This window comes from Topomyia yanbarensis, chromosome 2 (assembly GCF_030247195.1).
Source record: "Topomyia yanbarensis strain Yona2022 chromosome 2, ASM3024719v1, whole genome shotgun sequence".
Lineage (NCBI taxonomy): Eukaryota > Metazoa > Arthropoda > Insecta > Diptera > Culicidae > Topomyia > Topomyia yanbarensis.
The window spans coordinates 405,694,953-405,720,171 of record NC_080671.1 but is presented as its reverse complement, the minus strand read 5'-3'; the positions used below and the strand labels follow the sequence as shown (position 1 = coordinate 405,720,171).

At 39.7% G+C, this 25,219-nt stretch overlaps 5 protein-coding genes across 5 annotated transcripts; 3 read left to right on the top strand and 2 right to left on the bottom strand.

The window, feature by feature from the left end:
• The first annotated feature begins 2,702 nt into the window (after nt 1-2,702).
• Nucleotides 2,703-3,458, top strand: LOC131680869 (Krueppel-like factor 11). The gene has a single exon (XM_058961584.1). It carries the CDS (start codon nt 2,703-2,705, stop codon nt 3,456-3,458), a length of 756 nt encoding a protein of 251 aa, XP_058817567.1.
• A 1,043-nt stretch (nt 3,459-4,501) lies between these two features.
• On the bottom strand, nt 4,502-6,501 carry LOC131685023 (N-sulphoglucosamine sulphohydrolase). Its single transcript, XM_058968352.1, has 2 exons — nt 6,154-6,501; nt 4,502-6,091 (listed from the first exon to the last, which is right to left on the bottom strand). Exons 1-2 carry the CDS (start codon nt 6,236-6,238, stop codon nt 4,629-4,631), a joined length of 1,548 nt encoding a protein of 515 aa, XP_058824335.1. The 5' UTR covers nt 6,239-6,501; the 3' UTR covers nt 4,502-4,628.
• An 8,351-nt stretch (nt 6,502-14,852) lies between these two features.
• Nucleotides 14,853-16,482, top strand: LOC131685021 (uncharacterized). Its single transcript, XM_058968350.1, has 3 exons — nt 14,853-14,977; nt 15,038-15,899; nt 15,957-16,482. Exons 1-3 carry the CDS (start codon nt 14,951-14,953, stop codon nt 16,409-16,411), a joined length of 1,344 nt encoding a protein of 447 aa, XP_058824333.1. The 5' UTR covers nt 14,853-14,950; the 3' UTR covers nt 16,412-16,482.
• LOC131685020 (exocyst complex component 8) lies at nt 16,405-18,979 on the bottom strand. Its single transcript, XM_058968348.1, has 7 exons — nt 18,833-18,979; nt 18,610-18,765; nt 18,358-18,554; nt 18,161-18,297; nt 17,320-18,095; nt 16,734-17,263; nt 16,405-16,673 (listed from the first exon to the last, which is right to left on the bottom strand). The coding sequence occupies exons 1-7, from the start codon at nt 18,885-18,887 to the stop codon at nt 16,497-16,499; spliced, it is 2,028 nt and encodes a 675-aa protein (XP_058824331.1). The 5' UTR covers nt 18,888-18,979; the 3' UTR covers nt 16,405-16,496.
• Nucleotides 18,980-22,899: 3,920 nt separating this feature from the next.
• Nucleotides 22,900-24,952, top strand: LOC131685022 (ras-related protein Rab-4B). Its single transcript, XM_058968351.1, has 4 exons — nt 22,900-23,108; nt 23,328-23,408; nt 23,681-24,404; nt 24,461-24,952. The coding sequence occupies exons 1-3, from the start codon at nt 23,093-23,095 to the stop codon at nt 24,259-24,261; spliced, it is 678 nt and encodes a 225-aa protein (XP_058824334.1). The 5' UTR covers nt 22,900-23,092; the 3' UTR covers nt 24,262-24,404; nt 24,461-24,952.
• The last annotated feature ends 267 nt before the right edge of the window (nt 24,953-25,219 follow it).

The window sequence follows — 25,219 nt, the reverse complement described above, 5'->3', positions numbered from 1 at the left end:
CAGAATCGGTTGTTGCATTTGATTTGGAATCCATACTGACTCCATTCAGGATTCCGAATCAAATTCCGAATGGTTTGACCGGGTATGAGCGCTTTCTACGTACACGCTTATGTGCAACAGCTCAATAACAAGGTAATTGTAAGTTGAGGAAAGATAGTTCAAGACACTAAAGTTAAGGTGTAACATCAACATCAACTTTTTTTTAGAAGGACCACGATTTTCTTTCGCTGACAACCTCAAGTCACTCCACAGAATCCGGAATACTGATGATGCAGCTTTCCTTCAACGCCAACTGGTAACCTTTGCAGAATGGTGCGAAATCAACCGATTGACCCTTGATCCCAAGCAGCCCGGGAACAACTTGACAGATAGTGCTTGTTTCATATATGTACCACTAATTTGATGGTGGCGCTAGTATGCCTTTTCCGTACGAGTACCACGAACAACGAAACGAAATAGTTTCAAGAGAAAAGCGTTTTTCGTTACGTGTGTTATGAACGCCGTCGATGCAGCAAGAACAACATTTAGAAAAAGCGTATTCCAAAATGTGGATAAAGAAAACAATTATTAGAGAATAAATTTATCCCTAATTGGAAACTGTCAGCAAGGTACATAAATCTTGTTATAAATTTAACTGGAAGTCGTTTTTTTGGTTTTATTGTTGTGTGAAGTGCTTTTTGCCGAGAAATATTAATGAAAATCATTTTGGCCAATGAAAGTAAATCACCAAGCCAATAACAATTCGTGAACATATGACATCTTGTTTCAAATTAATTAAGAACTTCAAGAATTCTAGAATTTTGTTTGGGAATATAAACGAAATATGTAGGATTTTCTACACAGTTAGCAAAATTGGTTTTGGATAAAATTTGTGCGCTTTTACCAGAATTCTGGCAGCAAACCGGTAGTGCCCGGTTTTAGCAAGTATGCTGCCAGGAATATACAATTATGTTCGACTCTTGCCAGAGTTTTGTTCGACTTTTGCAATAATTCTGTCCAAAAGATTTTGCGATGGTTTTGGTACGGATCCCTTCAGAATTCATTTCGCATATTACTCAGCTCCAGCCCGTCAGAAAACTAATTGAACGGCGTCTACCGGAGGATTTCATGTTGGTTCGATCCCGAAGATTTTCGGGAATTTCAATATATGTGGAAGCGGCTCGAATTCTTGTATTTTTGGATATCGATTTATTTTTCTTGGATTTTTAGATCCAAAATGGAACCTTAACCATTCTGTTAAGGTATGGACAGTTTGAACAGCGAAATAAATTTGGTGAAAAAATGCTTAAATTGTTCACTTTTTACAGATATAGAAAATAATAGATGGGATGCGCCTTTTTTAAATTTTGTTCCATTCGAGCCGCCATGACATCACCAAATCACCACAAAATTTTCTTATGAGTTCAATATATGGGAGCTGTCAAGTTGTCCCCGGGCTGATCCCAAGAAATGCACGGTCATCACGTTCTCGAAGAAAAAACGCCAGTTCGATTCGAATACTGTCTATCAGAATTCACGATTGACAGAGCGAATTGTGTCAAAGATCTTGGAGTTTTTCTCGATGAACAACTGACGTTTAAGCAGCATATCAGCTGTATTGTCGCAATAGCATCGCACTGTTTGGGGTTCGTATTGAGAATATCTAAGCACTTTTCAGTTATTTACTGCTTGAAATCTATCTACCGCTCACTCGTTCGATTAACGCTGGAATATTGTTAAGTTGTGTGGAATTCTCATTATCTCAACGGTGTCCATCGAATTAAGACAGTACAGCGCGGATTTGTTCGGTTCACCCTTCGTCGATTGCTTTGGAACAACCCTCACCAGCTGCCAAGTAGACCTGCAAATCCAAGTAATATTTCATGAGTTTAAATGACATACACACATACATACAAACAGATATTTTTTGCTATCTCGACGAACTGAATCGAATGGTAAATGACACTCGACCCTTTGGGCCTCGTTTAAAAAGATGATTTTTAGAGTAATTGCGTAGCCTTTCTTTATATGAGAAATGCAAAAATCGATTTTCTGAAGCTGACTAATGAGGAAACTCCATTAAAGCACACATAACAAGCATATCAGCCACGACTCAACGAATCTATGATTAAAGGTTTGCTTCAAATATTCAAGCGAAAAAAAATCCAATTACAGACATTAGATAAAAAAAAATGTGCTTTTGCGTTTGGGTTGACACAAAAGAGAACGAGATTGCTCCTTTGGGAATTCGCGCGCATCCGATCATCTGTTTTCTATTCACTTTTCGATTCGATTCCATTCCTTACACACCACGTCATGGATGAAAAACGTGGCAAAACAAGTGCAATTACGATAACACTCTCGTTTCGACCAGATCAATATTAGTGGTCATTAGCACCGTAAATATGCGTCCTGTCCTCGTTCTCTTGCAGCGATGCGATGATCTACAGCAGATCAATCGTTTCGGACGGAAAAGGGCTTCTGGTTTATACCGCTCTGTCTGATTTGGAGACACACAGATCTAATGTGGCATGTGCGCGCGGCTTATCAGTCGGCCGCCAAACCTACGCGCGGTATCGATTTCACCCGGCGACTCGTCTGGGTCATCCGGGAATCCGAGTCCACTGCCGCTTTCTGATGGCGTTATTTAGCTGTCTAGACATGGAAGCGAGGATCAGTTGCAATTCAACATCGGTAACGGCGACACTGAAGCTTCTGCTGGGATGGACAGTTTTGATGTTTCAACGGAGGATTTTCTAGCGAATGGGTTTTACCAGTTCTACACCGAGTTCCACGAAGATCTGTTCGATGTGTTCCAACAAGAGGAGTATCTGTTTGAAAGTTCGATCGAAACAACCCGTTCAGAGTTCGTTGATCCCAAACCATCACCCGGTGAAGTTCATCCTGCCAATGATATCGACTTGGAAGTAAACGTAGAAAACTTCATTCTGGAATACAGTTGCCTCCACTTTAGTGAAATTTGGGACAAAGACTTCAAGCTTCCGGAACGAACCTTTCTATGCGATGACTCTTGCGATGCATTTCTTCGTCAAAACACCAGCAAATGGGAACCACCTGGACCGGCGGAATCAACTGACAGCAACAGTCCACCGCAGGAGGAACTATCGACAAGTTATATCTGCCCGTTCGAAACATGTCGGAAGGTGTATGCCAAACCTGTGCACCTAAAAGCCCATCTACGACGACACGTGGGCGAAAAACCGTATCAGTGCAAGTGGACCGGCTGCAAGTGGCGCTTTTCGCGATCCGACGAGCTAGCTCGACACTTCCGTTCCCACTCCGGAGTTCGACCGTACAAATGCGACTTTTGTCCCAAGTGTTTCTCGCGGTCCGATCACTTGGCCAAACATCGGAAGGTGCACGAGCGAAAGTTTGCCGCCGGCAAGACCAAAGGAGTGTGGGTTAATTTGCCCCGGGGTAGACCTGGCAGGAAGCCGAAGAATGCGATTAAGGAGTGATTGTAATGTAGTGTGTGTTTTAGATATGTAAAATAAATATGTTTTTAGAAAGAGGTTCTTTAATTTAGGTATTTTGCTTTATGTCTGAAATTTAAATTCTGAAAGTAGATTTAATTTTTGTGTTTCAAATTCATCTCGTCAGTAACTAGCATCAACAAGATGTTCAGTTAGACGACGTATCTAAACTAGTACCCAAATTAGCACAGATAGACACACAAAATTCAAACAGTTCACACGACATGTGTATGCCTATAGCATATGGACTTGCCCCGAATGATGTCCCGGGAACCAAATACAGAAGCTCTGGTTTGCTGACGAGAAAACGAACTCTTGTCGTTTGGCAAAGGGAACCAAACGCCTGGAATTATGCAATATTAATTCGCAAAAGGGTTAATTGGATCAAACCAATTTGCGCATTAAAAGCACAAGACCTAACTGAAATTATGTTTGATTTTTGTGTTTATAATTCATCTCGTCAGTAACTAGCACCAACTAGGCGTCTAGTTATACTATTATCTGCCTGATCAATATCATTCCCGTCGGCGTTACCTCGTTACTTGTTCCTATTGTTATCGAAGGCCTTTTCTAAGATATTTTCGCAAGAACCAGGGGCAGATCCAGAAAAAAATTCGGAGAGGGTCCGAAAATTTGCTTTTGAAATGTTCATTGTACAATACATAATATGTAATAATCTTATTTAATTAAAATCATTTTTGGTGGTCGAATTTGATTTGGGAACGAATTTGAGTTTAAAGCAAATGAAAATGGAAACTATTTTAAAATTTCTCAACAAGTTAAAAAAATTCGGGAGGGGCCGGATCCGCCACTGCCAAGCACCAGATGTTTGTGGACAGATGGCTCGTAATATTGTATTAGAAACTTACCTACTTTTCGTTCGCCTCGCCCCAAAGTGATAAAATGCGGAAATCCTTCGAATTGAAAATATATTCACCGTACTCCTAAGCAAAATCTTGGCGCAGATGCTTTGAGAAACATTTCCTCGCTTTAAGAACGAATTTTTCGGATCAATACGTACGCCAATAAAATCAACAAAATCAGTTATATTGAAACAAAACCAGTAAAACTTTCTGGATTCCAACACCTAAAAACTAATTTGAATTGCAAAAAATAACGCGAGAAATTTCTCCCACAAATTCAGATCTTCTATTCTCACTGTCCCAGCGTCAAACAGGTGGCATTGTTGAGATACTCGCCGGTATCCAGCAGCACCCCACCCGGCAGACAACGAAACGGATCGTTCGTCACGGTTTGCCATTTACGCAGTTTAGCCTGCAGCTTTTCGAAAATCTCCTTCGCAACCACTTTCCCGGCCAGGTTTCTCCGCTCCGTCGGGTCCAGTTTCAAATCAAACAGTTCCCACTCGGGCCGATTGTAGTACTCCGCAAGCGTTTTGTACCAGCGAAGATCCTGGTGGGCGAGAGTACGACTTAGCATGTCCTGGAAGGTGGGAGAAACGTAAAAATCCTGATCGATGGGGAACGGAAGCTGATGGTTGAGATTGTGGATCAGTTTGTAGCGTTTGGTGCGGATCGCTCTCATCGGATACGCCATGGTGACTTCGTGGAAAGATTGTGATGCGTATACGGCCTGATCAGGATCAGCAGGGGGTTCAGCGTACAACAGAGACAGAAGAGATTTGCCAGTAAGGATTGGTTTAGGGGAAGTTTGATCCACGAGATTGCTATCGCTTGTTTGATCCATCGGGTAGGAAATGTTGTACCATTCCAGAAATGTTGGAACCAAATCGAGATGGCTAGTCATAGAATAAGTGACTTGATTCTTGCGGCTTTTTGCATCTGGAGACCGTATGAACATTGGTTCCGCCATGCCTGGATCGTACAAATTGGTCCTGGCTGCTGACAGTGGCGGACCGTTATCCGAAGTGTACACAACCAAAGTGTCTTGATCGAAACCGGCATCTTTTAGTTCCTGCAGTACCAAACCGACGCCTTGGTCAAGACGGGAAATAGTTGTATATTGGGCTGCAACATCTCTCCGAGCGGGCTCCGTGTCCGGTATATAATAAGGCAGCTGCAGTTCATCCCAAACATAGTAAATCGGATGCCAATCTGGGATTAAACCCATTCCTTCCTCACCGGATCCCCAGCGCTCACAAAAAGGTCCATACTGAGGAGTGATGTGTCCACATCGGTGTGGGTCATGGAATGACACCATCAAAAAGAATGGTTGATCCTTTTTCTTACTCTCAAGAAGAAACTCTCTCGTTAGTAACTTAATAAATGTAATATTTCGCCCAACCTGATTGATCGGATACTGTTCCTCCGTTCGTTCATAATCAAACTTGAAAACCTCTCCAGGTCCAACATGCTTTTTGCCAATCAATCCAGTGTGCACGCCTGCCTTACTAAGAATGCTAGAAATGCTTTTGGCATTCTTCAAAGAATTAAAGTTGTGCACCCCGTTATGCAATCCGTACATCCCATTTTGATGCTCCGGCATTCCCGTCAGTATGGAGGCTCTCGAGGGTGAACAGCTACTCACCGACGCGTAGGCGTTGTTGAAAATTAAACTTTCTTTTGCCAATGCATCCAGAGCAGCCGTTTGAACGATGCGATTCCGATAGGCTCCAATTTCGAACCCACCATCATCCGCTGCCGGTTAAATGATCATTTATTGGAAATTTTCGAGTACTTAATGTAATACGAAGGCTTACCTAACAATAGAAGAACGTTTTTATGGGCCAAACTGATGCTTATCAGTGTTACGAAACAGATTTGCACAGCCGCAAACCGAGACATTTTCTTCGCGAATGAAAGTAGTCCTATTTGATTTTGGTTACTTTCACTTTTTATCGCATTTATTTCGCGCACTGAGTTACCTCCTATCGCCGGGTCATTATGATGAATTATAATGCTTAAAGCAAGATGAAACAGATATATTAATGCACAAAACGTGATGGACCGTAGGAGGTCTTAAGTCCAAATGACAACAAAAAGATAAATAAAATAAAATAATACACGATGCGATGCGGTGTTGATTCATAACATGATCAAAATAAACCATTAGCGTAAAGGCTTGCGTATAGGCCTTTTTTGAGCATGGACCATTCACACTGTGTTTTTGTTTATTTTAACTTGGTCAAAATTCTATATCTTCTCACGCAAAAATAAAACAATCCACAGAATAAGTTCTTTTAACTTAAATTTAGGTACAATCGTGATTCGCTGGTTGGGCCACACCTCTGTCCAACTAACGAATTAGTTTCGTTAGTTGGACCGACTGACAGATGTAAAAAACTCTCTAAAGGAGACGTTAGTAGTCTAATTGCATCCATTCACATCTCTAATAATTCTCAGATTGATTGCCAAAGTAAATTTGACATAAGATTTTGACATTCAGATGCTTTTTAGTTGGACAATGGTCCAACTACCGGAGGTCCAACTAAAAAGCGATCCAGTTAAAAAATGTCCAACCAGCTAATCACGACTGTACTTTTGAGTTGTGCGTCGCTTTCGCACTTATTAGTGTTGTCAAAAACACAAGACATTCGACTCAGTCGAGGTCTTTCGTGCAGTAACGTACTTGTGTAAAAATCTTCAACGTTTTTTAAGATAGTTGGGATATCTCAACCAGGTGCGCTACTGTCGCTATGTTTTTTTAGTGGCTGAGTTCGACTGAATTGACAGCGGTTATACCTCTACCCAGTGAAACCATACCGGAACCGATTCGGAATTCTGAGTGAATTCGGTATCAACCGATTGAGTCGGAATCGGTTACTTTCTCTGAGCCAGATTCCATACTGCATCCACTCAGGATTTCGGAATGGATTGGACGGATAGTTTGGATAAGTAAGTCTAGCGGCACTAGTGTTTTATTGTATATTAATTCAAATGTTTACACACGTTTTATTAATATATTTGTTCGATCATGGATGTCTGTTCTCTGTGCTTATTTTCAATTGGATCATTACGTCATATCCTGTTAATATTTTCCGATACGCAATCGAGCTTTTTTCACTATTTTGTACGCAAATAACAACGAGGACGTGTTCACATTTTTTAGAAATTCAATTAAAAATCATTCTAAAGTTTATAATGTTGAACATAAATATTGTAATATTTAGATAGATGAGCTCTATCGGCAAATGAAATCAAAGACAAATCTTCTTCTTCATTTAATGGCCCAATTGTGGGGTACGGTGATTATTTTGCGTTGCGTTGTGACGATTGTTTTGGAGGATTGCACACTGACATCATCATGTTTGAATGCTGATTATCTGAGAGTTGCTGACGAAATGGCAAGTAGGAATTCATACCCATCTTATTATGTTTATTATTTAGTTGATCTTCAGTGGCCCTTACACGTTCAATATTTTGTACGTGTAGTGGAATTTTTTTTATTGATGATGTGCATTTTAAATGGGATTGACGTAGTGAAGCAATATCGTCAATACCATGTATTGACAAAAATATTGAATGTATAAGGGCCGCTTTTGAGTACACGATCACTCGAAAAAGTAAAGGCTGGAGAAAAGATGTTTTTAGTTTTTAATGTGATTTTATCAACTCTGGGTAACCGGCTACCGAGAGTATCCTATGATTTCTAAACAAACGCAATTTGAACTCCAAATAGCCGGCTCTGGGAGTATCGCCAAAAAAGCTAATCTTATCCGCGTAATTTACCGGATCACTATTTTTGGCAACAGTGTTTAAACAGATCTTACGATTTCTTTTCTACGATATATTTGTGTTTAAAACCACCGAGAGATACGACGGAATATAGACAAATAGTTATAATAGCGCGAAATGTTATAAATCAAGAAAAAAATACCAGTTCGGTTTCTCATCCCGCTCAGTTCAGACGTTAGAAATCGCTCCGCTGCTATTTGCGAAGGCAAAAATTGATTCCTTCTACCTAGTGTGTGAAACGTGAACAAACAATGAGTGACAATACAAAGCAAGAGTATGTCCCTAGGGGCAGATCACTCTGAGAATGTATAACAAATTTGCATTAAATTAGAAAAAATGCATTTAATTTCCATTTTTTGCATCAGCTTGGCACTCCCTCGCAGAAAAGTTTGTTTAACAAACGTCCTACGCTGATCCACTTTGTTCGACGTTTTGTTAAATGTAGGGCTAGTTTTTCTGTAGGGTTTTGACGTCTTACACGCAACGCAAACCACATTGCAGGCAACGCAAAAACATTGCACGCAACGCAAAATACATTATGAATTACTATTTTGATGTAAATAAATGCATTTAATTTCGCTGATTTTTAAAAATGCATCACAAGTGATCTGCCCCTAGGTATGTCCCGTTGCGGGCAAACTGTGTTGAAATGTCCGGTAAGACCATCAATTCGTGAAGTGGAGCAAATGTTGAAAGTGAACATGAAGCTCAACGTAGCAGAAGTTAATGCGGTGCAATTCCATCATTTACGTCATGCGGTACTGATTATGTTCAAAAACTTTAGTCAAGCAGAATCATTCGCTTCCCAGAACAACATGAAACACGTCGTCGAATGTAATGACATTTTATACAGTATCCCAACGTATATAGATGATGATAGTATTGAAATTAAGCTACTTGACCTAGCACCACGTACTCATTCCTCCGTTATCAAAAAAATTCATGTCAAAATACGGAGAGGTGAATACCCAAGTAACCATAAGCATTAAGCCATTGCACTATATTGGCTATACATTTGCACTAATGTTGCATTGAAACTCCATTACAGCATTAACAATGCAATAAAGCTCTTTATTAGCATCAATAATGCATAACTACACAGCCGACATATAGCATTATAGCTTGCTCTATATGCGTATATAAAGCTGATATAACGCGTACATGCTTCAAGGATCTTTAAAGCATGTAAGCTTTACAAGTGCATTTAATGCCATTATAGAGGATATAAAAAGCTGATATAATGCTATTGTAATGCTGTGGGTTTATTTGTTATGCAACTCTTCTTGAAGATTATATTCGGCATATTTCATTTCAATCGAACATATGCAATATAGTCCAGGAAGCAAACGCAGCGCACTTACCGTGAAGGACGAGGCAAGGTATCTCAGTTCGAGACTTACTAAAGGTAATTTTCGTAAACATTCATATCATGTGAGAACGAAAACCCATTAAGGATATTCATTACAATGTTCTAAACAGAGTCAATTACGGTTTTAAACAGAATATTTTATTTTAAAAATTTTCCTTTTTGCTCATCATACCGAAAGGAAACATAAGAAATGGTTTTAAAACCATGGCGGACAATGACAACCAACTGAAGCTTTTTAATAGCATTAGTAGTGCCAATATAAGGCTTTCAAATTTGACATTTGTACGCTTTTGCTATATAATAGCATTAGTACTGCAGAAACGAGCTGTCAATCTCCGCACAGTAATAGCACTATATTTCGCCTTTTCTGGCATAATATCAGCATTAAATAAGTATTTAGGGCTTCACGGCTTTTAAGGACAGCTTTATATGTGGATCTAAAGCAGATATTAGGCTACGTTATAATGCCTATTGGTTACTTGGGTAGTGTTACGGACTCCGCAACGGTGTTCGTGTGGTGAGAATGCGTCCGATAAAAATCTATTTTCTCTTTTTTGACTTTCACATGCATATCATTTCAAGGTGTTGAATATTCTCAACGAACACTAATCACGTACCCAGGGCAGATTCCTACATGTCAATATTGTGATCAGCCGCTACACCACGGGAAACCTTCGGCAGAGACTGCTAAGGAAATTCCACGTGATATGACCAAAGCCGGTATACAGTCGTCGTATGCTAAACCAACGACTGCGGACCGGGCATTCACTAACCCCAGCTCAACAACGATCGAACCCAGTACCACTAAATCAACTGCCATTACCAACATCGAAGTAACAACAATTACAGCAAATGTTTCCAAACCAACAACCAACACCACCAATAAGGAATCAAATATCGATGAAGAAGGATTTACAATAGCGATCCGTAAGCACAAACAACAAATAAGGACATCCGACCGTGAGCAACATGAATGCAGTACCGATGACGATATGGACATAAACAAAAACACGCGAGAAGATGGACCGAATGACCCCCAAGGTGCGACAGACAACGCACTTAATATTTCACCACTAAGGAAGAGGATCTCAACACGCAGCAGTAAGATGCGTCAACAAGACCCGACGAACATATTGTAGCGATATTTTTTCTATTTTTATATATTGTAAAAAACGGCAGATCCACGGCTCAGTAGTGCTAACGCATTGCGCCGTGTAAAATATATTACAAATAATCAAGAAAAATATTTACTAATATTTCTATTGACAATTTGGAGAAATGATGGCGGAAAATTTTTCGTGATCAAAATCCGGCAGAAAATCCCGGCTCAAATTCCATGATCAAATTCCCCACGTGCACAGTAGCCTTTAGGAACTATCAAAATAAAACTTCTGCTGCTCCAAAAATACCTGTTGTTTCAGAACAGCACAGATTTTTAAACGTAATACCACAGAGAACAGACATCCATGATCGAACAAAAATATTTAAAAAACGTGTGTAAACATTTGAATTAATATACGATAAACACTAGCGCCGCCACACCAACCTATCCCAACTACCCGTTAAATCCATTCCGGAACCGGTTCGAAATCCTGAATGGATTTAGTATGGAATCTTGCTCAAAGAAAACCGATTCCGACTCTATCGGTTGAGCTGGAATTCATACTGGAAGTCCGAACCGGTTCCGAACTAGTTTGACTGGGTAGAGGAATAACCGCTATCAATTCAGTCGAACTCAGCCACAAAAAACATGACGACAGTAGCGCACCTGGTTTGGATATCCCAACTTCCTTCGAAACCGTTAGAGATTTTACACAAGTTGAATGCTGAAGATGGACGTCTGTTTTCTGTGGTAATACAAACATCATTTTTCTCGTCGTAAACATTTCATGTTGAATTGTTTTCGGCCAGTTTTTTTTTAGCGAAGAATTTTAAAAATCCGTGACGTTTTACAGAATCGGGTTTAAGGGTACTGACACCACGGGAATTTGATCACGGAATTTGGGCCGGGATTTTGTGTCGGATTTTTATCACGGAAAATTTTCCGCCATTCCAGATTCCGTTTTCCAGAATTGGGTTTAAGGCTACTGTACACCACGGGAATTTGATCACGGAATTTGGGCCGGGATTTTGGGTCGGATTTTTATCACGGAAAATTTTCCGCCAAACTGTCAAAATAAAACTTTAAATGCTTTTAACAAATGCCAGGTATTTCAGAAAGGCATAGATTTTCAAACATGATAAAAACAATCATTTTCTCGTCGGAAGCAACCCAAAAAACAATTTATCTGGATAATAGCTTAAAGCTTCAGCTTATTCTCTCGTATGAAAGGCTTGTTAAGCTTTCGTTGTTTGTTGGGAATTCATGTTAAGTTGTTTCCGGTCGGTTTTTTTATTCGGAGAATTTTTAAAATTCGAAAGTTACATAAAAACGTATGTTCCGCGGATACCCACGGATGTTCCTGAATGGCAACATTTCGTTACCGAAGCCATACAACCGTTGAGAATACGGGTGTCAAGTTTCTTTTTGTTTTAAAAACAAGAGTTAATTCACTTATTTTGAAGATTTTGGACATTTGACCACCATGAAGGTTTTTTGGCCAAATTGACCACATCCCGTGGTGATCTAATAACCTGGTTCTGCCGGGTAAGAGGACAATTTTCGACCCATTCCATAACGCGACATATCAAACTTCATGATTTTGCAAAATAATTACACTGAAGGACATTCTGAAGGTTTTTTGGTCAAATTGGCCACACCCAAGGGACAAGGGTGGAATTTTTGTCAAATGAGGTTAAATCCGATGGCGAATTGAACAGTTATATGTATGTTGTCTATTATATGTATGTTGGATATACACATTACAACTGTGTTAGGGTCCTTGACGTCAAATAAGTCAATGTTAGTTCAGTCAATTTGAACGAGCTGCAATGGACACCGAGACTCACCTGCCTGCCGGTGCACAGTGGTCAAAATGAGCAAATTCATGCCATTAATTATTTTGTGGCTAAACTATAGGGTTTTGAGTTTTGGTGATTTCAGACAAGTTTTTGGAGTTGTTAAGGGGGATTTTTTGAAGTAGGCGGTCATGTTCCAAAATGAAGTGTAAAGGCATTTCAGAATTATAACTTTTCACTGAAAGGAGATAGGCGATTTGAGTCTTCAGCAAAGTTGTAGAGAATGTTATTTTAAGTATTTTAACTGAAGATACTAACTCTATCTACAGCCGATTTGTTATGTTGTTATGAGAAGTTTTCGTTAGCATCCTTTAAAAATCTGTTTTTTGGAAATAATTTTTGTCATATTGATTTCTCTACAACAGTGTTCTCTGCAATGTTTTAGATATTGTAAAACGTCACAACTTTGTTGAACATTTTAAGACGCTCCGATGCTTATATAAAGAGTTAGTGATGTTTCTTTGATTAAAAATGTCATATTTCTTAGCCAGTTTTCTAAAAAGGTTGCAAAAATATTCAGGTGATATTGTATTATCTTGAAAGTACTATTAATCTACTGCAAAGTCATGAAGGAATGGTTGGTATCCAAGAATGTTGCGCACAAATGAAATGGCGAGTGTTTGAGTTCTAACGGCGTTTATATTCTATTCAATCTTAAATAATGGGAAAGTAGCAAAGTTCTACATAGAATGTTGATGATCTAGTTATCTTATCCTCTTTCGATAATCTGTTGTCTGAGTTGTTATGCAAATTTTTATTTGGATCGTCCTCGGTTTTACTCGAAAACTGCAACAACTTACGTTTACAAATTTCGACGACAAACCAAATCGCTAACTAATAAACGGCTACATGAAAATGCTTGAAAAACTGAAAGCATACTGGAGTGCCTAACATAAAATTTATTGTCAGTAATATATAGATCAAATAGAATAGAAGCATCCGATGAACAATGAATTTCGAAGTTGCTTTATTTCAATTTTGCACTTATACACGGTTTACAATATACCAAGCAAATATTCATGTATATATCGACGAGGGGGTAAGAGTTTAGGTTCATTCGGTGAAAATTGCTTTTAATAGATTTTGATGATACTCAAAGCGTTAGTCAATTTCCATATAATAATGCAACATTTGAACTTAATTTCTCTAATTTTCGTGGCAAAATATTGAAAAGATTTGAGAGTGAATCTGTGGAGGAGAATTTGAGAAAATAGGTGTGCACTAGGGGCAGATCACTTGTGATGCATTTTTAAAAATCAGCTGAATTAAATGCATTTCTTTCCATCAAAATAGAAATGCATAATGTATTTTGCGCTGCGTGCAATATATTTTGCGTTGCGTGCAATGTATTTTGCGTTGCGTGTAAGACGTCAAAAACCTACAAAAAATTAGCCCTACATTCAACAAAACGTTGAACAAAGTCCTACGCTGGTAGGACGTTTGTTAAACAAACTCTTCTGCAAGGGAGTGTAAAGTTGATGCAAAAATGGAAATTAAATACATTTTTTATAATTTGGTGCAAATTTGTTATGCATTTCTAGAGTGATCTGCCCCTAGACTTCTTCACACAATTTCTAATGGAATTAAGAGCACTTTTTTGTTAAATTATGGCATTACTTTAACAATAACTCATTAATTGATTATACTAACTAAAATAATTTTGAATACAGTGAATACAGTAGAGTTTCGGTACACACAGAAAAAAAATGTTGGTAAAAATAATAGTTTTTCACTCTTAGCAAAAAACAACCAACGCATTCTCTTAATTTTAAAATAAAACTTTTATTTTGAGTATTTTTCTTCATTTGCTTAAAAGGAAAACTTTTACTTTGATTATTATTCTTGATTAGTTTAAAACTTTTACTTTTTACCTAATAGTTGGCGTTGGTTGTTTTTTTGCTAAGAGCGGAACACTCTTACTTTTACCAATATTTTTTTTTCTGTGTGTAGGGAGGAGGGCCAACCCTAGCAAAAAATATTATACACGAACTTTAACCCATATAGTGCAACGATTCCAAATATTGTTTGGATGATACCCTGAACATGTCGTTAGGTTTTTGAATCATAAGATGATTAATAGGGAATCTTCTTTGGAATTCGGAAGATTCTCAAATCCACTGCAGAATCACTTTTTACAAATTCTTTTTTAAAATCACGTGTTATACAGCGCTAGTTCTAGTTACTAATGAAATTTTTTTCCGTTGCTGTTTCGTTTTTTTTTTTTTTTTAATTTGCAAATTTGAATTTGTGCTAATCAACAAAATTGATTAGCACAAATTCAAATTCATTTTTCTCGATCCATTTCATTTTATTTATTGGCCCTTTTCAAAAATATGTGAGATATCCACATTTTTGTGTGTAGCCGGTAGTGAATTTTGGAGATTCTTGGCAGTTTTTGGTTAGAGTGCACAACAAATGTCAAATCAAGGCGAATTTCAAAAACAACACTTTTTTAATATTAAAAGCACCACGAAACGAAGCAAAAATAATCAGAAATGGACACCGATAAGTTAAATCGAGAGGTAGGTATTTTTCCCACTGCTCAACCAAATGAAACTGTATTGCCTGTTTTTCATTCCCAGCTTCAAATCTTCCGGAACCACGTGAAAATGGCCCGCGAAAACATCATCCACAAACTGGTTCGCGATATCAAATTTTGGCAAAGCAAACGGGAAGCAAATCCGGAAAACACACGAGCGGTCAAAAAGTTGGCCTCTTTGGAACCGCTCATCACCCACATACGAACGCAAACTGCATCCGAGCTGGCTAAGGCTGTTATCAGGTTCAAGCCTAGTAAGGTCGGTAGCACAGCGACGGTGGAAGAACGTGTGCTGATGAGGTTTGCCGAGAACAAAAAGTTACTGCCGGAAACGAAAGCATTGATTAGACGGTTTGCTTTAACCAATAAAATGGAAGTGTTGGATAAGTATTTGAAAGGGCGCGGTGAAGGTAAGGGTTCGAAAGTTAAAAGGAAAAAGAAGGGGGTGATTAAAAAAGCGAAAAAGAAATCTGCAGAGCAGGATTCGGAAGATCAAGGGTTTTGTGACGTTGAATATGATGCAGATTCGGGCTCTGAGCAAAGAGTATCCGACGATGCTAGCGGTGCCGTGGGAGACGTGAAACTCAACCCAATCGAAGTTAAAGTTGAAAAGAAACATACGAAGCGCAAGATTGATCGAAAGGACTCAAAAATTCAGAAGAATAAAAAGGTTAACCGATCTGAGGCTCTAGACGATAGTGGCAAATGCGTTCAGATTCAAGACAGCTTTTTCGTGACCAGTTCGGGTCAGAGTTACGTGGCAACAGCTCCAGCGGTCGATCAGAAAGTAATGGAAAGGGAAGATGAATTTAGTTGGAAGCGAGCTAACAAGCGGAAAGATATTTTTGGCGATAGAGCGAACAGTAAAGATGATTCGCGTTGGAAAGGAAACCCGCAAGCGAAGGGTAAGTTTCCTATTAACAAACTTAGGGAAGAAAATTGGTTTATTTTATTTGTTCCAGGTCAAGTCGATTCAAACCTGCATCCATCGTGGGCTGCGAAACAGAAACAAAAAGGACTACAACCTTTTGCGGGCAAGAAAATTACATTCGGTTCAGAGGATCGAAGTCAAACCAAGGAATCGGCTTCTCCCGAAGATGTGAACCTGCATCCTTCATGGGCAGCAAAACAAAAGCAGAAGGGAATCAAACCTTTTGCCGGAAAAAGAATCACTTTCAATTCTACGGATGATGCGCCAGAGCCAGCACCGGCGAATGTCCATCCTTCTTGGGCAGCAAAGCAAAAGCAGAGAGAAATTAAACCTTTTCAGGGAAAGAAAATCGTGTTCGAATCCACGGATTCAACTGTGTCAGAATTGCCATTGCTGCCGTCAGATATTCATCCATCTTGGGCGGCCAAGCAGAAAGAAAAGGGCATCAAGGAGTTTCGGGGTAAGAAAACTACCTTCGATGATTAGTGTGCTTTTCGTGTTTACCGGTTAAACTGTAAAATGGAATAAATATAACGTATTTTTATCTGTATTATAAATGCTTGTGGTAATTTTAGAGAACATCCGTTTTGTAAACACTGCGCGGTTTTGGTTTCGGCGGTCCTCGCAGTTGCAACTGTAGTTCTACCAGAATATCCGGAGTTTTGCCGGAGATTTTTTTAAATTGAGCGATCGCAATTGGGAGGAGTACCTCACTCATGTAGACTTTGTTCTTGGAGACGAAGTTGAGCTGTCAAGTTAAAAAAAAATGTGCTATTAAAACAATAGGAAAATACGTTATCTCACTCACATCAATGCCCATAACTCCCTGTGGTTTAATTCCATGTTGCGCAAGGAACAGATCCTTCAGCAGAATTTCCGCGTCCAACTTAAGAGACTCGTACTTCGCCAGATAAGCACAGCTTTCGGTCGTAGTGAGAAAATGCCGACAGAAATTAACCGTCGTTTGGGTCAGATTCAACCACGTATCGCCGGTCACCAGGGGCTTCAAGTCCAGTCCAAGAGTATCAAACTCTTTCGTGACGGATCTCAAATTGGTCTTCGTCTGAAGATTGTATGGCTGCCAAACGTCCTCGGTTCGACCGATTGAGTCCACCAGCCGGTATTTGGCTTCTTCGAGCAGTTGTTCCAGTGTGTTCCTCAGCAGACCTTCCATGTGATAGGACAGATCCAACCCAATATCGGTCAACTTCGAACAAGGTTTCCGTACACCTTCCACCACTTTGGCTACCATTTCCAGTTGGGTGTCTTTTGTCAGGTAATGTTTTATCAACTGAGAAGCAAAGTACTGCAGTTCCATGTTGCACCACACAATCAACGCTAAAAAAATAGTCCGTTTTAGTTGCGAGAAATTCATGTCCAAACCATAAACTTACCACTGGTGCAGGACGCTTTGCTGCTGAAGGCCCGCAGGAATTCACTCGCAACCTGCGCCACATCACAAAAGAACATCTCCGAAATAGCCAGATTATTTCTCCTAGCTTGGCGCTGAGATGTCCGAATTGCGCTAGTGCACACTCGCAGCAAAATTCCGCACGCTTCACGTGCTTTTCCCATTTCAACCAGCAGTTTTAAAGGTCTTCGACTTGATCTTAGAGCGGCCTGCAAGCTCCTACTCTGCGAACTGGACAACTCCTGCATCAGCACCGAAGAAAGAGTACACTTCAACGTTTTGATTTTTACTGCCGTCTCCGCTGCACCGCGGAAAGTGTTATCTTTAGCCAGATACCCCTCACACCGTTGAACCAGTGCCAGACTATCCTCGAAGTGACGTTGTGCAATTTCTGCCTGAATCTCCTCGGGAGCGGAAGCCAACCAGTCCGGGGCTAAATTTTCAGCGACTGCAGCTACTTCGGATGCGGTCGGACTAAGACAGATCTCACTGTCAATCGATTTTTGCTGTTTTTGATCGAATTTTAACGACGTTGGAGGTTGCGGCGCAGGACCTTTCTTGTGCTTAAGCTGATGGAACTTGATGGCAACCTCAAACTTATCGATCCACTCCAGCTTAGAGGCGGAGTTTACACACTGAAAAATTCGTGCCCCGTCGCTAGTGATAACGTTAATTGCATTTTTATTGACCCCATCCAGAGCCTTGATGTTGATCACCGCAATCTTTTTAGTGTCATATTCCGTGAGAAACTCAAGCTTTCTGAAATCGAGCAAAAACGCACATAATTTAACAATAATCGTTTCGAGACCGACTAACCCTCTTACTTATCGTGCTTGATTTTGGCTAACACTAAAACATCGTTGAACAGAAATAGATGAATTCGGCAGATCGGTCGGTAATCGTTCGTGTCCAACTCGATGAGACCTCCTTCGTAAATAAACACTTTGTCGTCTAGATTCCCCTAAAAATGATTCTCACGTAAACAAAGAAAACTGAACCCAAGAACCGTTCCTCTACATACCTTATAGCCAACCAGCGATTCTTTAATAAGTTGAATTGCCTTTTTGTTCTGCTGCTCTTCGTTCACATTCGGATCGATGCTCTGCTCCTCGATTATGCACTTCCGATCATCCAGCATAGACTCGTCTCTCAGAGTGGACAGTAGATTACGTTGTTCGATCAGAATGTGCGACAATTGGTACATTTCCGATTCCAAATCTGGAAAATAATGTTAGTCACTGATCATTAGTATAGATCAAAACCTGATACTAACGGGAAATCTCCTTGGCTGTCTCAATGAACTGCATATAGTTCTCGTAAACATGTTTTTTCAACGTGGACGAAACCGTGTCGCTGTGGCTTTGGATTTTCGCCTTGGTCTGTTGTAGTTCCGGGCCACCTACGCAATCCTGTACGAGTTCTTTGACGTCTACGAAGAAAGGGAAGAGGAATCTTGATTTTGTATATTGTTTTTTTAATAGTATTATAATACTTACACCGTTCAGCATTGAAATAATCTTTTTCAAAAACGGTCAAGCTGGATTCAGGCATTTTACTGGTTGGATTTTTCGAATTTTCCGAAAGAATCCGAAAATAGTATTTTGGTTGATGGTTATCAAATTTTGACAGCAACTTTTCTGACAAAACATTCAGCTAGGGTTACACAACAGTACACACTTAGAATGAAATACCTAAACTTTAATAAATTATGAAGTTATATTAAATTACCCATTGTAGGGTAGTCAACCTGATTTGAACCCTGGCAGATAAACTCTGTCACCGTGGCAAGCAGAAAGTTAGCAAAAGGTGTGCAAAGCAAACTTGATTCTGGCAGCTTTTTGCCAGTATTTTGCGCGATTTGTGCGAGAATTCTGACAAAAAATTCGCTCAAATGCAACAACCGCTTTACGCTTCTTGCCACATCTTTGTCAGATGTTTTGCTCGATTCGTGCTAAATTCTACCAGGTCGGAATTGCCAGGACCTTTGCACGGTTTATTTCCGAGTTATGCCAGGGTTTTGCTCGGTTCCTGTCAAAATTTGCCAGCAAACCGTGAGCGAAACCGAGTTCGCCCTAGCTCAACTAACTCGACAGGATACGCGCAGAAATCTGACAGGGCTGCCAAACCAAGACTTACATAAATCTAGCAGAGCGGTCTCTGCCAGAAAATTTGCTCACTGGGTATGTTTGTTGCTTTAGATGATAATCCCCTCCCTGAAAACCTTTTGGTTCCTAGCACACCCTTTACATGATTTCCCGTCCGTCTACTACCGGAACGTTCGCGGAATAAGAACTAAAACGCAGGCCTTCTTGGTTGCCCTCACTTCCTGCGACTACGATAATATCGTTCTCACCGAAACCTGACTATACGTGGTGATACAATCTTCCGATGCGATCGCAACTCTTCTATCAGTCATCTAAGCCGCGGAGGTGGTGTTTTATTGCGATAAAGATAAAATTAACTGGAACTGTTCGTTCGTTCACGAAAAAGTTTGAAGACGGAATGAAAATTGCTGACAGCAATCTCAGTTCGGTTGCTTCGATGTGTGATGTGGATAGCAACGCATCTACTACGCAGCAGACGCTTTGAAAGCGCGCCAACGCTACCCGAACAGAAAGTAATATCGAAATTGATCGTAGAAACGTTGAATTTACAACAGTTTTATTAGTTAACAACAACTTTTCTTGTTACATCAATGTACTTATGATGCAGTCCTTCATGCCTCCAAAATCTACAACGGAAAAACAATGTAAATCGATGTTTTTGATTTCAGATTGTATGGGAAAAGATCAATTTTTTCATTGTTACATTCCTTAACGACCCCCCTTTTTCCATGTAAAAATCGGGTTTACAATGAAATTGGATGTAGAAACAACAAATGTGATTATATTTCCATTGTAAATTTTCCAGAATAACATTGTTTTTCGTTGTAATGTAACAATAAAAAATGCTGTAATACTGTTATGCATTTCTATTCGGGTAGCTACGCTACGCCATCGTTCGCTGCACTACGCCAACGCCAGCTTCACTAGTACAACACCAGCTACGCTACATTCTAGAAAAGTTGGTAACATACACAGTGAGACACAATTGATGTTGATAGGTTCCTGTCAAAAACTACCACCATCACAGATTACCAGAATGTTCGATTCCAATCAATATAAATATGGCAGCACCTGCGTGTGCAAATTGATCCGTGTTTTAACCATTGTATCGCGCACCTCAAATTAAAGAATTAAATTAAAAAAATTCTTCATCCCGAAAGAGTCCCGCCTTTACAAATGGTCGAGGTGCGTTGCCTGGATGTGAACATTTGGAACAAGTTGTCGTACGCGTTTCACTGCCATGCCAATCTTTATATCTTTGCTGCTTTTATCTGAGACCGAACAGCGATCTTGATAAGTACAACTCTCACTCCTCCGCGGTACAGAATATTTCTGAGAAGATCAACCGTCAAGACAATGAACTTGTTGTAGGGGATTATAATTTCCCTCATCTTCGGTGGATTTTCGATTACGATTTCAAGTATTACATTCCTGAAAATGCACCATCGGAACAAGAGATGACTATCACAGAAACACTGGTCGCTAGAGATGACTATCACAGAAACACTGGTCGCTAGCGGTTTGTATCAAATCTGCTCTCTTAGCAACGTGTATGGACGGACCCTTCATTTAGCGTTCGGAGATTTCGATCTGGTGGTATGCCTCCTTTATATCAATTTTCGAAAAACGCGCAGCTCCATTTACAGATCCCAATAATTCGTCGACGTGTGGCAATGGATGAGTTTCTCGAAGTGCCGTTTGATTCGCTTGTCTCATATCAATTCAGGGGCGAATCTCCCGAGTCTTTCATGATCGGAACCATAGGGGCAGATCACTTGTGATGCATTTTTAAAAATCAGCGAAATTAAATGCATTTATTTACATCAAAATAGAAATTCATAATGTATTTTGCGTTGCGTGCAATGTCTTTTGAGTTGCGTGTAAGTCGTCAAAACCCTACGAAAAAACTAGCCCTACATTCCACAAAACGTCGAACAAAGTGGAACAACGTAGGACGTTTTTTAAACAAACTTTTCTGCGAGGGAGTGCAAAATTGATGCAAAAATGGAAATTAAATGCATTTTTTCTAATTTGATGCAAATTTTTTAAACATTTCATTCCTGCCCCTAGCTCAGGACTCAACTCTGCTGTGCTTCAAGATAATTGGTCACTGCACAGTGACGTCATGCATTAAATGTGACAGGTGGTGGTCCTGATGATTATATTTTGAACTTAGAGATTATTCGTATTCTCAAAATGATATATTGGGAAACATTTGAAATATATTAGGAATCATGTTTTTGAAAGTAAAGATGTACTCTAGAACGCCTTACAATTAAATTGTGCTATTCCCTATTGTGGGGAAATGTATATGAGAACTAATAAGTGAACTAATTAATTGTTTATCAATTACTTCTAGTGTTCTCTGAATCGATAAGTAGTTTTGCGGTAAAATTTCTTGGGAATTGATTATTAGCACTAAGCTTATTTTAATTGAATTCAAATTTATTAAGTCCAAACTGTAAACAAAAGGACCAGTACTTGTCAAATTTGTGAGATTAAGGCATTTCATACAATGGTCAATATAGATAATATAGAGGAATGGTGCTTACTAAACATCAACATCGATAATGGTAAGGTAATAAGTTTCGGGCGCTTGGCAATAGTAAGGAATTGCGAATATATCCTTAATTCAAGCATGTTTTTCTCTCCGCAATTCTCTTTCTACACGGAAACGAAGAACTACCTAAAATTGAGTTCCTTTGACTCAATCTCGTGGTATCGTGGGGGAAGTTAAAAGTAGGTAAACCGTGTTGAAGGTAGTTTCCATTTAACCACGGCAAAAATTACAACTCATTGATAGGTTTTTTATACTCACATTTAAGTTGAATTTACCTAATTTTGAGTATACCCCAAACAACTCAAAAGTACCTTCCTCCACGGAAGACCTCGACTGAGTCGAATCTCTCGTTTTGTTTTTGGCAACACTAATAAGTGCGAAAGCGACGCACAATTCAAAAGTATTGCGCACTTCCCACCAACCTGGACTCCGCACTTTCAAAGTGCGAGTGATCTCAAAACTGCGAGCTGTCAAAACACATGTATTTCCAGTGATAGATATGGTACTTTCATAGACAGACCATTCGAACTAACCAGTCTATGAGAAGAATTTAATGAAAGAGTGGTAAGTGCGCAGTGCGGTTAGAATCCAGTTTTTAGTGCCACAAACAATAAGTTAAAAGAACTTATTCTGCAGGTTGTTTTATTTAACCGTGTAGTTTTTCTAGTTGTTTCTAAGTATACTTTATAAAGCTCAGCCGAAAACGAGCCGCAGTTCTGATTGGTTTTAGTTAATATTCCGGCTCCAGTGCTACAACCGATTCGTTTTCCAGCTGAACTTACTGGATGGAGATCCAACATGGTAAGGCTGGGTTACACAATGGAATCGCTGTCATGAATCGCGTTAAAAAACCTTTTCGCCGACGCCCATGCATCGACGGACTTTTTTTATTATTTTCTGCTTGCGTATCATCAAATGTCAAATTATCAATAGCAAAGTTTTCAAAACATTGCCAAAAAAGTGAAACTGCGAAGTTAAATGCTAATTATCACGAAATAAACCATTTTTTCAATATCTTTTTGGTTCGCGTCGCAGTGCGGTATAAATTGACATAGTTTTCCGATCAAATTCGGAAGCCTAAATCGCAAACGATGTCTGAATCTTACGGTAAGCATACAGCGACCATAGCTCACCATATAGGCTCAATTAAATTTTGAGTCACTTGTTTTCGAACGGGATCTCTGCTGCTACTGTCGTAGCAGCAACAGAGCGTGCTTCCGTAAACTAATATTGATATTCCGATTTATACGTCTACTTTGGACTCATCACTTTTTGCGGTTCCTCGCTGTGTAATATTGTTTCTTTTGTTTTATTCCTTCGTCGCAGATTATCTGTTCAAGTTTCTCATTATCGGCCGTGCTGGAAGTGGAAAATCGTGTCTGCTGCATCATTTCATCGAAAACAAATGTAGGTCTATATGGTTTACTGTAGCTTTCGTGTGAATGCAACAGTGTATGTGGGTGGTAGTGGTTCAGAACTCATTCGAAGCGAAGTTCTTCGTTGTTTACTGTGCTGGTTATCATGACCTTGTAGCAGGCAGTGAAAATAAAATGCACGGTTTTGCAATGGAGTCGACTTTTTCATTGATTCTTAACTGCAACCACTGTTTGAATGTATTTTACAGCGTTTGATTTGTTTATTGATCAAGCGGTTTAAATCGTTCCATGTTTCGTTCCCAGACAAAGAGGACAGTTCTCACACGATTGGGGTTGAGTTTGGTTCTCGCATCGTGAATGTCGGCGGTAAATCCATAAAGCTACAGATTTGGGACACAGCCGGCCAGGAGCGATTCCGTTCGGTCACACGATCCTACTACCGGGGAGCCGCTGGAGCTCTGCTGGTGTACGACACAACTTCCCGCGACAGTTTCAATGTACTGTCGAGCTGGTTGAATGATGCCCGAACACTGGCCTCGCAAAATATCTGCATCCTGCTGGTTGGTAACAAGAAGGATCTTGAGGAAGAACGAGAAGTGACATTCCTGGAGGCGAGTAACTTTGCACAGGAGAACGAGTTGATTTTTCTGGAGACGAGCGCCAAAACTGGCGAGAACGTAGAGGAAGCATTTCTAAAGTGCTCGAAAACTATTTTGGCCAAGATTGAGACCGGTGAGCTGGACCCGGAACGGATTGGCAGCGGCATTCAGTATGGTGACACATCGATGCGCGGAGGAGGAACAGGAACCGGTCTGGCGAGTGGTGGTCAGCAAAGTAGCGGAAGACGCCGAACGCCGGATTGCATTGGTAGTTGTCGTCCGTAGAGCTACCGGATGAGAGCATTTATGGTGCGAAAGACGAAAGCTGTTCTGCTTACCTACACAACTTTCTCTCTATTGTGAACTATCGAAATTTGTAGATTTTAATGGACTGTCCGAGTAGAGTGACGGGAAAAAATGGTGACTGGGTAAGTAATTCACACACGTACAATAAATCGTTGTGAACTTTTTTGTTCGTCTTTAGTTTGCCGATGATCTGGAGATGACTGTGGAAGACAAAAATAGTATGCTATAATTTGAATTTTCTCCCTTTATTATTGATATTAATCCATACGAAAATTTACAATGTGTATGACATTACCGCGAAGTACCGTCTGATTTATGCAATCAGTTAAATTACAATCTCGAATTTGTGATCCTGAGTTTCCGGGCTAAGAAAATTATTTACACTTGCACTGGACATTCGTTCGATTGCGGAGAGAACAACTTTTATCACTTGCCTTTTTAGTATTCATTCCTTACTTTCAAACATGAACTTATATTCCTTATAATAGCAGCTCTCGATTAGGCAACAAAACTACACTGAGATATGTTGATTGTTTGATGTAAATTAAGAATAAATTGTGTATCGTTCGAAGAGAAATCAAACTTTGAATAACTTTAATTGTTTATTTAAACTACAATTGATAATTGTGAAAGAAATATGTTCTAAACGTCTTTAGGACTAGTTTACCGATCGCTGGTTTGAATGCATAGTAGAACTAAAAGAACGCCTTCGTTCCTGCATTTTTTTTTTGGTCAGGAATTTTGAAACGGTCGTTGTCCATCATCTTCTTGCTGTAGTTTTATCACTAATTTGTGGTTGTTAACAGCTCGAATAAAACTTTAGAATTTCTTCAGCTGTGCAGGACATTGCATCTCGTGGTGGTTTGCTTCATACAACCGGTTACTTTCTTACTTTGAGTGTGCTTTGCTTTGTTGGCAGATAAATATTCAAAACAGA